Raw genomic sequence first — 15,600 nt, 5'->3', positions numbered from 1 at the left:
TTCCTGATAGTTGCCATTCTAACTGGAGTGAGATAGAATCTCATTGGAGTTTTGATTTGCATTTCTCTAATTGCTAGAGATGTTGAATGTATTTTCACATATTTGTTGATCGATTGTATGTCTTCTGTGAAGTGTCTGTTCAGTTCCTTAGCCCATTTATTGATTGGTTTGTTTTTCTGGTGTTTTTATTGTTTCTTAACTTTTTTTAGTTGTTGTTGAATCTTTATTTTTTAAATTTATTTATATGTGGTGCTGAGAATCAAACCCTAGGTCCCTCACACATACCAGGCAAGCACTCTACCACTGAGCCACAACCACAGCCCCTGGTGTTAAGTTTCTTGAGTTTTTTATATATCCTGGGGATTAATGCTCTGAGGTGTATGTGTGGTAAAGGTTTTCTCCCATTCGGTAGGCACTCTCTTCATGTTATTGATTGTTTGATGTGAAGAACCATTTTAGTTTGAATCTTTTTATTGATTCTTGCTTATAGTTCTTGTGCTCTAGAAATCTTGTTAAGGAGGTCATTTCCTAAGCTGAGATGGTAGAGTTTGGACCTACTTTTTCTTCTGTTAAATGCATGGTCTCTGTTCTAGTGCCTAAATCCTTGATCCACTTTGAATTGAGTTTTGTGCAAGATTAGAGATAGAGGTTTAATTTCATTTTGCTTCATGTTGATTTTCAGTTTTCCCAGCACCATTTGTTGATTAGGCTATCTTTTCTCTAGTGAGTATTTTTGTCACCTTTGTCTAGTATGAGATAACTGTATTTATATGGGTTTGTCTCTATGTCTTCTATTCTGTATCATTGGTCTATGTGTCTGTTTTGGTGCCAGTGTCATCCCATTGTTTTTTGTTGTTGCTGTTATGGCTCTGTAGTATAATTTAATTTCTGGTATTATGATGCCTCTTGCTTCACTTTTCTTCCTAAGGATTGCTTTGGCTATTCTGGGTCTCTTTTTTCCAAATGAATTTCATGATTGCTTTTTCTAGTTCTACAAAGAATGTCATTGGAATTTTAATAGGAATTGCATTAAATCTATATAATGCTTTTGGTAGTATGGCCATTTTGACAATGTTAATTCTGCCTATCCAAGAACATGGGAGATATTTCCATCTTCTAAGGTCTTCAATTTTTTCTTTAGTTTTCTGTAGTTTTCACTGTAGAGGTCTTTCACCTCTTTTGTTAGATTGATTCCAAATATTCTATTTTATTTTTTGACGCTATTGTGAATGGGGTAGTTTTCCTACTTTCTTTTTCAGTGGCTTTATCACTGATATATAGGAATGCATTTGATGTATGGTTGTTAATTTTATATCCTGCTACTTTGCTGAATTTCATTCATTAATTCGAGAAGTTTTCTGTTGGATTTTTTAGGTCTTCTAAATATAGAATCATATTGTTGGCAAATAGTAATAATTTGAGTTCTTTTTCTATTTGTATCCCTTTAATTTCTTTCTTCTGTCTACTTGCCCTGGCTAGTTTCCAGGATTATATCGAATAAAAGTGGTAAAAAAAGGGTATTCTTGTCTTACTACAGTTTGTAGATGGAATGCCTTCAGTTTTTCTCCATTTAGAATGATTTTGGTCTTGGGTTTAGCATGTATAGCTTTTACAGTGTTGAGATTTGTTTCTACTATCCCTAGTTTTTCTAGTGTTTTAAATATTAAAGGGTGCTTTATTTTGTCAAATGCTTTTTGTGCTCCAATTGAAATGATCATATGATTCTTCTTGAAGTCTATTGATGTGATGAATTACATTTATTTATTTCTGTATGTTGAACCAACCTTGAATCCCACTTGAATATGATGCACTATTGTTTTAGTCAGCTTTCTTATTTCTGTTACTAAAAGATCTGACCAGAACAATTTTAAGAGAGGAAAAGGACTCATGGTGTTATTTGAGGGCTCATGGTGTTTAGACGTCTTAGTCCATAGAAGGCCAGCTCCATCCCTTGGGCTTTGAGGTAAGGCAGAACATCTGGAAGAAGAGTGTGACAGAGGGAAGGAGTTCACATAGTGATCAGGAAACAGAGACAGAGACTTCACTCTCCAGATACAAAATATATACCCCATATAGAGACTCCACTCTCCAGATAAAAAATGTATACTCCATAGCCATCCCCCCAATTTCCATCTCCTCCAGCCATACCCTGCCACTTCATTTAATTCCGATCGGGATTAATTCACTGATTAGGTTAGTCCTTTCTCTTCTGAATCTTCTTGCATTGTCTTATGTGAAATTTTTGGGGATACCTCACAACCAAACCATAACAACTATATTTTTAATGTTTTTATATGTGAGTTGCCAGAATTGTATACAGAAGTTTTGCATCTATGTTCATTAGGGAAATTGGTCTGAAGTTATCTTTCCTTGATGTGTCTTTGTCTGATTTTGATATCAGGTGATACTAGCTTCATAGAATGAGTTTGGAAGAGTTCCCTCCTTTTCTGTTTCATGAAATAGTTTGAGGCTTATTGGTATTAATTCATCAAAGGTCTTGTAGAACTGGGTAAGAATCTGTTTCATCCTGGGCATTACTTAAATGGTTGGCTTTTGATGACTTCTTCTATTTTATTGCTTGAAATTGATCTGTTTAAATTGTGTATGTCCTCCTAATTCCATTTGGGTAGCTCATTTGTCTCTAGAAATTTGTTGATGTCTTTAAATTTTTCATTTTTATTGGAGTATAAATTTTCAAAATAGCTTCTGATTCTCTACTGTATTTCAACAGTATCTGTTGTAATATTTTTTGTGATTATGAATTTTAGTGATTTGAGTTTTCTGTCTTCATTAGCATGATTGAGTTTATCAATTTTATTTATTTTTTCAAAGACACAACTTTTTGTTTTGTTAATTTTTTAATTGTTCCGATTATTTCAATTTCATTTATTTCAGCTCTGATTTTAATTATTTCCTGTCTTCTACTGCTTTTGGTGTTGATTTGTTTTTCTTTTTCTAGGGCTTTGAGATCTTATGTTAGGTCATTTACTCATTGACTTTCCATTCTTTTAATGAATTTAGCTTAATAGTGTCCCAGAGATTTTGACAAGTTGTATCAGTTCTCATTTATCTCCGGTAAGTATTTTAAAAATTTCATCCCTGACTTCTTCTTATATCCATTGGTTAGTCAATAGCGTATTATTTAGTCTCTAGGTGTTGGAGTTTTTATTTTTTATTGTATCAATGATTTCTAATTTCATTCCATTATGATCTGATAGAATGTAGGGTATAATCTCATATTTTAGAGAAGAGTCTGTGTGCTGCTGAGAAGAACATGTATTCGTTGATGGATATAATACTCTTTATATGTCTGTTAAGTATAAATTATTGATTATATTATTAAGTTCTATAGTTTTTTTGTTTAGTTTTTGTTTGACGATCTATCCAGTAGTGAGAAAGGTTTGTTAAAGTCACTCAGTATTATTGTATTATGGTCTATTTAATTCTTGAAATTGAGGCAGGGTTTGTTTGATATATGTAGATGCTCCATTGTTTGGGGCATAAACATTTAATGTATTATGTCTTGTTGATGTATAATTCCCTTAAGCAGTATGAAATGTCTTCTTTGTCCCTTCTGATTAACTTTTGGCTTGAAGTACACTTTATCTGACATGGGGATAGAAACCCCTGTTTGTTTATTCAGTCCATGTGAGTGATATGTTTTTTCCTGTCCTTTCATTTTCACTCTGTGGATGTCTTTGCTTATGAGGTGAGTCTCTTGGAGACAACAGACTTTTGGGTTTTGTTTTTTTAATCCAATCTGCCAATCTATGTCTTTTGGGTTTATTAGTTTAGACCATTAACATTATTTTGGAGATATGATTTGTGTTCCCAGTCATTTTAGTTTATTTCTACTTTTTACTTTGAATTAATTTCTCCTTTGATTGATTATTCCTTTTGTATGGCTCCTCCCTTTGTTGATTTTGACTTTTTTTTCCATCTTCATGGAATATTTTGTTGATAATGTTTTATAGCACAGATTTTCTAGTTATGAATTCTTTTAACTTTTGTTTATTATGGAAGGTTTTTATTTCATCTTTAAATCTGAAGTTTTATTTTGTTAGATATAAAATTCTTGGTTGGCATCCGTCTTCTTCAGAACTAGGTATATATTATTCCAGAACCTCCTGGCTTTGAGGGTCTGGGTTGAAAAATCACCTGAGATCCTAATTAGTTTCCCTCTTTATATAATCTGATATTTTTTCTCTCATAGCCTTTAAAATTCAATCCTTATTTTCTGTATTTGACCTTTTTCTTTATGATGTGTCTTGATGTGAGTCTGTTGTGATCTTGTACATTTGAGGTCCTCTTGTATTTGATTTTCCATTTCATTCTTCAGATTTTGGAAATTTTTTCATATTATTTCATTGAAAAACTGGGCATTCCTTTGGTTTGAATCTCTATGCCTTCACCTATCCCGATAAATCTTAATTCGGTCTTTCCTTGTTATTTCATCATTCTTGGAAGTTCTGTTCATGGTTTCTTACCATCTTCCCTGTGTAGTCAACTTTATTTTCAAAATTATATATTTTGTCTTCATTGCCTGAGGTTCTATCTTCCAAATGGTCTAGTATATTGATAATAATTTCCATTGAATTTTTAATTGGTTTATTGATTGTTTCATTTTGAGGATTTCTGGGCTTGTTGTTGTTGTCATTTTCTGAGAATCTCTGCCTCTGCAATGATCTTTTACCTCCTCAAATTTATCTCTGATTTTATTCCCTATATCATTCTTTATGTACCAGGTCAGTCTAATATGTACTTTCTAAATTCCTTTTCTACATTTCTTTTACTGTGTTGTCTATGGGTTTAATTATTGGATCATCTTGGTTTGTTTGGGCCACTTTGTTCCATTGTTTTCTCATGTTGTTCTTATGTCTGTTCTTCTAGCAGTGTAGATTTCAGGCAGTACAGTGTCTACCCTGTAGATTCATAGTGTCCCTGAAGATTTCTAGTACCTCACCTTTAAGGAAGAGACAAATAATAACTGCACCAAAAACAAACAATATACAGCCTTAAACCAAATAGCTCCTATTAAGGCATCCACAGTTTTGTTCAAGTAAACTGAAATGATGTGTTCAATTATTGTCCACAATATAAACAGTAAGTTTGCAAAAAAGTTTACAGTTTCCATTGGTGGACAAAGAGAGAACAAAAGTCATGTAGGGTGTGATGTTTATGAGGAAGGATCAGAAAAGATAGAAGTTTAAAAATTATAGGAAGAATGAAGGGAGAACTTAATAGAGGTTTGGTGATAGCAAGAGAAAAGTGAGAAAGAGAATCCAAGGAAACCGATAAATGAGAGGGGAAATATATATATATATATATATATATATATATATATATATATATATATATATATAGAGAGAGAGAGAGAGAGAGAGAGAGAATTTTTTAAAAGAAAATAATAAACAACAAAACTGTAATGTACTATTCAGATATCCCAGTCCTCAATAAAATGATCCATGAAAAATACTTGGTTTCAAATATGGTAGACATGTGAGAGAAGAAAAAAAAGGAATCTGGATGAAAAATTGAACACTTTTTTTCATTGCAGTTCAAGTTTCTCAGCTTCTCTTCTGAGCAGTTAGGTATGTTGTCTGGAATTTGATGCTAGCACTACCCTCAGGGTAGTTAGGGTTGCTAGGGTGAGAGTGTTAGTCCTGGAAGCGGAACTACTAGAGCCAAGGTGTAGGCTTAGGTACGTTCCAATCTCTTTACTGCGTGCCTATTGGTCTGAAGATTTTAATTCATCACACCTCCAAGGCTCAGCAATTGTCTGTCCACATTGGAAGACCGTACCTCAGGAATCTCCTTTAGGTTCTACGCATGTGATGTAGGAATCTGTTCTTTGCCCACTACTTTGCCTGCAGACCCCATGAACCCTGGTCGTCATTTGGTCTCCAAACTTGATCTCTTCCTTTGCCGGTCCTTTCAGATTCACAGTCAGGCACTTCTCTTCCAGCCAGTACTGCAAGCAGCTGATTGGATGGGGAGGGGAAAGCCCGGTGGGTTTCCTTGATCAGTATTCTCCTGTGTAAATGTCCCTCCATGCTTGATTTTCTCCTGGTCACTTTGGAACACTCTCTATCACACAGCATCTGTATGCCTTGCACATTTTTGGGGCCAGACTTCAATCAGCCAATAATTGACTCATCTAGCTGCAGGCCCCCCAGCCACTGCTTCTCAAGGGTTCTTTCTGCTGTCATCCATGCATGCCACCAAGAAAGCTGGTGGCTTCCCTCCTGTACACAGATGCTGTGCAGCACAGCTTACTAGGTTTTTTTGTTTGTTTGTTTGTTGTTTTTCGAGCAGTATCTCTGAGCTCTTAAGCTCTCCATACAGCAAAACACCTCTGTTTTCCTAGGAATGGGGGTTCCTTTATTGCTTTACTACATTCACATAGGGATTATTCTGGTTTGTCCTTCCAGCTCTTTTACAGCTCTGGAGCTGGGGATCTTTCCCCCTTATTTTATTATACAAGATCTCTTGAGTCCATGATCTGTTTTGAGTATCCAGTATTAAATTCCAGTTAAGTCCTTCCTAGTTCTGGACCATTCACCCATCTTGTTGAAAAAAATGACCTTTTTGCTTTTCTTGGTTCACTCCACAGATCTGTCAGGGAAGCAAATACTTTATTCAGTCATCTTCCTGCATTTCCAACCCCTTTTTTTTTTGAAAGACAGTCTCACTAAATTGCTAAGGCTCATCCTGAATTTTTGATCCTCCGGCCTCAACCTTCCAAATTTCTGGAGTTGCAAGCACACACCACTGTACCTGGCTCTTTTAATATATTTAATCCAATATAATATATTCTATATTATTATATGTTTTGTGTCTGTGTAATTTATATAGCCATGTAATATGAATAATATGTATCATATATCTTAGGTATATAAGTAGTGTGTAGTATCAGTGTATATAGTATGTTATATTATGTACACTGTTGCTATATAAGCATATCTAAGATGTTATTTTTAAAAGACTTATTAAAAATGTTTTTTTTACATAATAAATTTTTTATCATACATTTATACTGAAATTCATTAAATGACATAATATTCATTGTTACTTTTAAATGGAAAAATTAGTCAAAAATGTTTTAAGTTACAATACTTGTAACCCTGGGGGAACTATCATTCTTGTCTCCCCACTGCCTCAGTACACGTTATGCATGGTAGAAACTTTGGATAAAACACACAACACTAATTTTTTTATACTTTTTTATTTATATTTAGCTTCTCTGTTGATTCAGTGGTAATTAAAGAATCTGATGTACAGAAATCAGTAGTACATCCTGGAAGTTGTCTAAAAAAGAATATTGATCATGCAATAGAGGTATGTTATTTTTAATCTTCATTTTTAAACAGTTATGTAAACTGATACTTTTTCTTACTATCAATTTTATGTCTTCAGTTTTGTAATTATGTAGTAAATATTTGGCTAAGATTAAGCATAAAGCATGAGGATAATACCTTATGTAAAAGATCCAGAATGTCTATAGAAATATTTTCATAGCATAGGAAAAACACAGAGAAAGTTAAATTTGAGAATTTTCTTCCCCTGTTACAAGTTTAAATTTTTTCTTTGTAACATTTCTTTATGAACTGTGTAACAAATCAGCTTCAGTACCATGGCCAACATAGTCTTTTCTTCCCCTTATGGAAGCAGAGGGTATCTTCAGAATGGTGTATAGGATTCCCTAAAATCCAAGGTGCTAGGGCTGGAATAATGGATCAGGCCATCTTCCAACAGAAGTAATGATAGAAAAACACTTTTTTTTACCGTGCTTGCCACTGAACCACTCTCTGCCTGTCCTCAACATTGTATTATTCAAAACTTTTTTCAAACCCCCAACTGCATCTTCATCTTCACTCAATAATTCTAAATTCTAGTAAAAATTAAAATCACTGACTATTGCCCATTCTCATTCTGGATATTAAGAAGAGATATGAGCCACACTCATCCCTTATTAAATGTCTGTTGGATGAAATTCAAATAATTGGTAAATAAACAAATACTTTCATGTTGACATTATATCTACATTTCTAAAAGAAGATTTATTTTTTTAATTGATAAACATAATTTGTATGTGGAAAATTGTGTTCTTTAATAAATACGAAGAAGAAAATTTGCTCATGATTTCATTATCAAACATAGCCACTTGTTAACATTTTACTTAAAATAAATATACATTTATACATATGTCTTATTAATTATATTTAAGTGTCCTTAACCCACCCTAGAATTTATGCTAATAATTACAGATATGTAAATATATTTCTCTCTTTGCATCTTTAAGTTTATAGTAAGTGTAATTATTTCGTAGGATTATTAGATTAAATGTTTTTAGTTAAAAGATAACTGAAATTTATTTTTATTTGAAAGTGTCCAAAAATAGTGGTATTTTTGGAATATTGACTACATCCTTAAAATTAATGGTATAAAATCATTGTAAATTGTCATATTTCACCCTTCAATTTAGTTTTCTAAGGAATGTGGAATGAAACAAGAAACAAATATGGTTAAATTGTTGGAAAAACAATACCAAGAAAGATTAGAAGAAGAAATAGCTAAGGTAAGTTTATAGTTCATCTGCAAGTTTTTCTTGGTTTATAGATTTTCTTGATCTTTGAACTGTCAAAAAAAGCATGGATTATATTGATGGTATGTACTTTGTTTTTATTTGTAAGTTTCATACATAGTCCATCGAACAGTTGTGTAACAGCATCAACTATTATTGCTGCTTCATAGAATGTTTTGCGGGGCTTTTCATTGAAAAGAACATTTTTTTCTTAATATAGAATAGTAATTACAATTTTTCAGAATGCCACAAGTTTTTATATATGTGTTACATTGTAAATAGTTACCTTGTGAAGGAGTTTGGCATTCTAAAAATGAGGGAAAAGTTATGAAGAGAAAAATTAGTTGTATTACCCTGATAAATTATTGTAATGTTAGATAATAACTACAGATACTGATGGAGGATTGTCACAGAACATTATCACTCATGGGCAAGTAAATTTTCTTGGAAGGAAGAAATATAAAGACTTTAATTTTATTTTTTATTTTTGTACTGAGCATTTATTGATGTTATAGTTAGAAAAGTTTTGCTTGTTTTATTTTAAAAGGCAGGCAGTAAAACACTTTGATGTTAAATTTATTGAAAAATAGCCTATCTCTGTATCACTTTATCAGAGGATTTATTTTTTGTTTTTCAAACTATGAGGCCAGGCTTTTTTCTAATTCATATAATTTTGAGTAATCACCCACTTTTTAAATCCAGCTGGTATTTATCAATCTAATCCTTTTTTGTTTGTTTGATTGATTTTCTTTAGGTCATTGTGTCAATGAGCATTGCATTTGCTCAACAAACTGAACTATCTAGACTATCAAAGGGAAAAGAAAATACTATGTCATCAAAACAAGCACTTACTTCCTGTCAGCAAAATGAAAAACATTATTTTAATGAAATGAAATTATCTCAGGATCAAATTGATCTTTAGACCTCTGATGCATTGGACATGAAATTTAAAGAAGAATTTAAGCCACTTAGTAAAGAGTTAGGAGAAGATGGAGAAGTTCTATTACCAAACAGTGATCATCTTGATGATATAGTAGAATCAGAGGTCCACCAACTAACTATTTCAGAAGAAATGTTCTCCAAAGACAAAACATTTATAGTTAGCAAATCTGTAAGTATGCTTCTTTGAATATAAAAAAGAAAAATTTATAATAATATCTTCAGTTTAAAACAGTAGCAATAATGCTGATTAATAGAGAATGAAAGTACGAAGTCCAGTCTTGAATTTAATGTATTTTATTAATTATAAGGTATTTGATTAAGTGAAACAATATTTGTGTGAAGTATAAAATAAGTCAGGTCATAGTATTCTTGGTTGTCTTATGGACATAGTACATGTTAAGTTCTCATTGTAAATTATACCTGTGTTAATTTTATTTAAACTAATTGAAGATTAATTATATTATAACTAGGTAATACCTGGGGCCAAATGATTTGCTCAATTAAATGTAAGAACATAAAAGGAAATTGCTACGAATTCAAGAAGACAATTCAAAGTATCTTATTATCTATATACTAATTCTTTTTTCTTGTTAGTTGAGGATCTGTTACCCCAACGAATTGCAGCCTTTATTAGAAAACAATAAATTCTACTTCTTTTAAAATTATCTGAATTTCAAATTTATTTTATGTGTTCAGGATAGATATATCTTGTTCAGAGGAGTATTCAAATAAAAATGTCAGCTTTTTATGTAATGCAAAACTTGTGAAATGTTTATGAAAACTAATTTAGCTGTAGCTGTTCAAGGCAGAATGATTTTAATTAGTATCTTAAGGGATTGAAGTATTCATAGAACCTATTGACTTGTCAAGAGTGTGAGAAACTCATAAATGTAAAGCATTTATTTCCAAATAAAATTTATTATAATTTTTTTTTGAATAAGCAGTTTTCTATCATACTGTGATGACCAATGAATAAAAATTAAATAGGCAAAATTCCTTATATTTTGTGAACTCAATTTTTAAAAATATTTTTCTAGTTGTATATGGACATAATACCTTTATTTTATTTGTTTATTTTTATGTGGTTCCCAGGATTGAACCCAGTGCCTCATGCATGCTAGGCAAGCACTCTACTACTGAGGCACAACCCTGGTCCTATAAACTTTGTGTGTGTGTGTGTGTGTGTGTGTGTGTGTGTGTGTGTATGTGTGTGTGTATATATTTGTTTTTGTTTTTTATATTATTTCCCCATTATAAAATATCAAGAGATATAAAGGAGTTATAACTTCATTAAGAGAAGGGGCTGGAGATGTAGCTTGGTCGTAGAGCACTTGCCCAGCATGTGTGAGGCCCTGGGATCAATCTCTAGTATGGGCGGAAAAAACAGTGGATGGGGTGGGGGTTGGAGGGGGTGGATAAATAATCTTGAGTATTTTGTTTTTCTCTGTTAGAATTAGATTTTAGCTAAACTATCTTGTAAGTAGCTGTTTCCTTTTGGAAAATAACATATATGGTGGTAATAAATTAACTTCATGTTGTTTTGGAATTATAAATAAGAAAAATACTTTTTTTAAAAAAGTGATTTATGGGCTGGGGTTGTGTTGCCTTGCATGGGTGAGGCACTACGTTCGATCCTCAGCACCACATAAAATAAATGAAAAAAGGTATTATGATCATCTACAACTAAAAAATATTTTTTTTAAAAAAGTGATTTATGCTTTTGTTTAATAATAAAACTAAAACTCAGATGCTTTTTGTTGTTAATAGAATTGTTTTCATATTCAGTTAGAGTATCAATGCTGACTAATTGCCACAAAATATGTTATGATTGAGTTTTTTGCTTGTGTTTTTTCCTATCAAAGATTCATGGTAAGATGTTGACATCAAGCATGGATGCTTCTAGACAAATGATGTCAAACGAAGAACAGTTGGAAGATATGAGGCAAGAACTTGTACAACAGTATGAAGAACATCAACAGGCCACAGAACTGTTGAGGCAGGCACACATGAGACACATGGAGCAGCTACAAGAAGAGATTAAGAGACTTAATAGACAGTTAGCCCAGGTATGGAACTTTAGAGTCTCTTTTCTCCTCAATTGAAATAATGGTATTTTTAATGTGGCTTTTTTTTAAGTCAAAATTATTTTTCCTAGATACAAATAAATTACAAATACTTAACATCAGGAAGTTCCTGGGATCAACTTTAGACCTTGTTAGGCACACCTAACTCAACTGATATAATGTGCATTTTCATTTTATTTAACTGCCTTTCAGGCACTGGAAATGTGACTACAATATAAATTTAAAAATTCTATTGACCATACATAGCTAAAGCACTTTGAGAGTTTTGGAAATATTATACTGAGGTACTTGAGTATACAGTTGCTGTCATTCACTTTTTCAATGTTCATTTATAGTTCTGTGAGTCTACCAATTACCATCTCCAAGGTTTATCTTTATCTATCTTTAATCCATCTTTTTAATCATGAATGAAAATCTTCTGAAGTAATCTGTTACTAGAACTCTCTCCAAGGACACATCTCTTGTTGTTTAGAGAAATTCAAATTTATATAAGACATTCTTTTCTAAATTTAAATATCTCATGGTATTTGGGAGCTATATTCTTGTCAACTGCTATATAAAATATACTCACAAAATTATTGCAGAAAAGCAAGAAATATTTACATGAAAGTTCTTATGAAAACAAATTTATTGAATTTAATTTTGAAAACTAAAACGTGTATTTTTTAAATATAAAATAATAGGGAAATTGATATTTGAGAATAAAATATATCATTTGAAAAATCAGTTTTGCTTTTCTTCATTGCATTTTGTGAATTTACTCTTCTAAAATTTCAATGCAAAAATTGACGGAGAAAAAATTACTTGAACTATACAAATTCCTGAATATTTAAGTTTAAATAACTTTTTTCTAAAGTTGCAAATTTTGCATTGAACTTCATATGTGCCTTTTAATCCCTAATAATGAAATATGAATCATAAGGTAGAACCAAGGTCTCTTGGTCCCAAGGGGTTAAAAGAAATCTGCTTGATGTTTCTGCTTTTTACCTCTATCGCAATCAATATTCTTCCATGACCTCTTTTCTTATTTAGAGATCCTCATTAAACAATGAAAACCTGGTTTCAGAAAGAGAAAGGATGCTTTTAGAGGAATTGGAAGCACTAAAGCAGCTGTCTTTAGCTGGAAGTTAGAAGCTGTGTTGTGAGCTGCGTAGCAGCAGTACGCAAACACAGGTAGTATTGACTTTGGTGCATTTAGGAACAGTAGATCAACAATGCAGTAGGATTTGTTTGTCTTTATTGTTGGTGGGAGAAGTATTTTTATAGTTACGAAGCTTAACATATTGGTGATCACTTAGATGTAAGGTAGATGGAGTCAAAATGCCTTGCTTTCTGTTTAAGATAATTTGAATCTGGCATTGCTGTAGGAGAAACTGTTGTTCTACCAAGGAGCAACCTTTATTGACAATCCTTATTGCCACACTATATAGAGTATATTAGTTTGAAGCCATTAAAACATTTTTCATCTCTACACTTGAATGTTTTATCCTTTTTTTTGATACTGCTGATCTCTTGATAAATTGTAGTTAAATATCATTTCAAGCACTTTCTGTTTCACATCATACCAGTATAGAAGAATGATATGCTGTTTTTAAGATGACAGGTTTTCTTTCTGTCTTGTCCTCTCTGCCGTTGCACAAACTTAAACAGAATGAAAATGAAAACCAAAGGTAAATTGAGGAACAGACATTGAAAGAAAAGGAAATGGACAGAAAACCTGAAGATGTACCTCCTGATAGTCTGTCCAGTGAAAGCTATACAAAATGTGTATTTCTTCAGTGCAAAGTCAATTAAAATGGTTGTTCAAATGTAATAAACTTTATTCATCCTGATTTTTATCTAGTACATGTGTATTTTCTTAAAATGTCAATCAGTTATTAACTTTCATAGCCTCAAAGAAACTTTTTAAACCAGAAAATTAAGTATTTTATAATCCTCTTTTGAGTAGTTACTGATTCACTGGCCAAGGGAAGATTACATGATAAGGAGTCTAAATTTAGGAGACAGTCATATGTGCCCAGCCATTCCTGCTGGAGGTAAATTATTTGAATTGGCAGCAATTTTCTGGGGAATGCAATAAACAGGGTCAACTTCCTGAGAGCTCTGATGTTCTTACTGCAGCTGTGAGAGTTGGGGCCACTCCGCCCTCTTCCTTAACCAAGGTCTCAACCCCCTCGATTGAGACAGGCCACGGAGGAGTATGGTTCTCTATTTCTTTGTCTAAGTCTTGTAGTCCTGATGTATCCAGTGCAGAAACCCCTCCCTAACCCATAGGAATTCATGTGTTTTGACTTTTCAGTTGCAGCAGGAAGTCAAAGACTGGAGTGCATCACACGCTGAGCTCAGTGAACAAATCAAATCATTTGAGAAGTTCCAGAAAGATTTACTTGTAGCTCTTAATCACAAAAATGATACTATTAATGTAAGTTTATACTCCAAATACATGTTTCATCTCATGAATTCTCCTGAAATCTTCTGAATTAAAATCAAGAGTCTTCCAACCTTTTGCTTCTTTTCTAGGCTTTGACTAATTATATCACACAGTTGAATCGGTTACAATGTAAATCTGAATCTGAGGATCAAAATAGAGAAGATGAGTCAGATGAATTAACCAACGGAGAGGTAGCAGGTAAGATCAGTCTCAGGGAGGTTGAATCCTTTTTTTGCTTTCCTGTCTTTAATTAAGTATTTATACAGATGCCACTTTTCAGCTGGCTGATTTTCTTCTTAAGCTTCAGGGTTGTAGACACATATCACTGGATCTATAGATATGTCTGTTGCATTGGCAGAGGTGGGTTTCTGGGGTATAATGTAGCAATAGGCATGTGAAGAACACTGACTTTTTCTATCCCATTGAAAACTAGTAAGTACACTGCAGCTACAATAGTCTCATCCTATACCTCTAAGTATTGAACATTGTACAGTAAGAGAAATTTATTTCTTAACTTATGCAGATGATAGTTGATTTTGATACTCATCATCTCTATGGCTCTGTGGTTTTAAGGTCCACAGTCAGTCTTAAGAGTCTGGAGGTAGTTGGAACCATAAACTAAGGCTGTGAGAACAGAGGCTAGAGACTATCAGAAAGCTAGAGAGAGGGAGTGTAACAGTGTTTACTGATGAGGAAAATATTTCCAGATGTTTTCTCCCAAGTTGGATATTGCTTACATAGCAAGTATTTCAAACCACACCTGTTAGTAGATTCAGGGAGAAAATAGAGGATTGAATCTTTCTAAATAAGACACTTACTTGCCCAGGTGAAGATAGATCTGAGAGAGAAGAAAAGCTTTTATCTTACAAGAATAGCATAGATAACATTTTAGTTGTGCAAACTAGAAATTCACCTTTTTTTGTTTTGTTTTTAAGACAGACAGAGTACTTTTATTTATTTTTATGCTGAGGATCAAAATCAGTGCCTCACACATGCTAGGTGAGCACTCTACCACTGAGCCACAACCCCAGCCTGAAATTCACCTCTCTCTTTTTTTTTTTTTTAAATCTAAGCTTGCAATTCTCTTAAAAAGTCATTAGTCTAATCAGTTTAGATATTTAATTGATTTTTTTTCTTCTGGTGTTTGAACACAATCATTATTTAGTTTGGGGAAGTTAGGAGAATATAGAGTTAAAAGTAAGGAAAGAAGAAGCTAAAGTCTTTTGTTTTTTAGGTGATCAGAATGAGAAGATCAAAGATCAAATTAAGCAGATGATGGATGTCTCTCAGGTATAGTTCTTTGTAAGAGTCCCATAGTGCCTGTGAATTCTTCCTGTGCCTCACTTTTAAGAATACCTCTCTTTTTGCAATTTTTAGACACAAACTACAATATCAGCAGTTGAAGAGGATCTAAAACTTTTACAACTTAACCTAAGAGCCTCGATGTCCACAAAATGTAATCTAGAAGGTGGGTTCTTCTTGAGAAGAAATTGCCATGTTGGAAAGACTTAAAATTTTATTGGAAAGATAAAGAATGGTTTCTTGCTTTCATGCTTCTT

The 15,600-nt window shown here is 32.8% G+C and overlaps 1 protein-coding gene across 1 annotated transcript in view; it reads left to right on the top strand.

Annotated features, from left to right (window-relative positions):
• LOC143640992 (A-kinase anchor protein 9-like) overlaps window positions 1-13,404 on the top strand; it is a 59,994-nt gene extending 46,590 nt beyond the window's left edge. The window contains 6 exon segments of the mRNA XM_077108463.1: window positions 7,239-7,338; window positions 8,486-8,578; window positions 9,339-9,695; window positions 11,389-11,592; window positions 12,643-12,783; window positions 13,261-13,404. Of these exon segments, the coding sequence (XP_076964578.1) occupies window positions 7,239-7,338; window positions 8,486-8,578; window positions 9,339-9,695; window positions 11,389-11,592; window positions 12,643-12,783; window positions 13,261-13,404 (1,039 nt within the window).
• The last annotated feature ends 2,196 nt before the right edge of the window (window positions 13,405-15,600 follow it).

This window comes from Callospermophilus lateralis, unplaced genomic scaffold (assembly GCF_048772815.1).
Source record: "Callospermophilus lateralis isolate mCalLat2 unplaced genomic scaffold, mCalLat2.hap1 Scaffold_82, whole genome shotgun sequence".
In the NCBI taxonomy this organism is placed as follows: Eukaryota; Metazoa; Chordata; class Mammalia; order Rodentia; family Sciuridae; genus Callospermophilus; species Callospermophilus lateralis.
The sequence above is the reverse complement of the archived record's forward strand: the minus strand, read 5'-3'. Positions and strand labels throughout refer to the sequence as shown.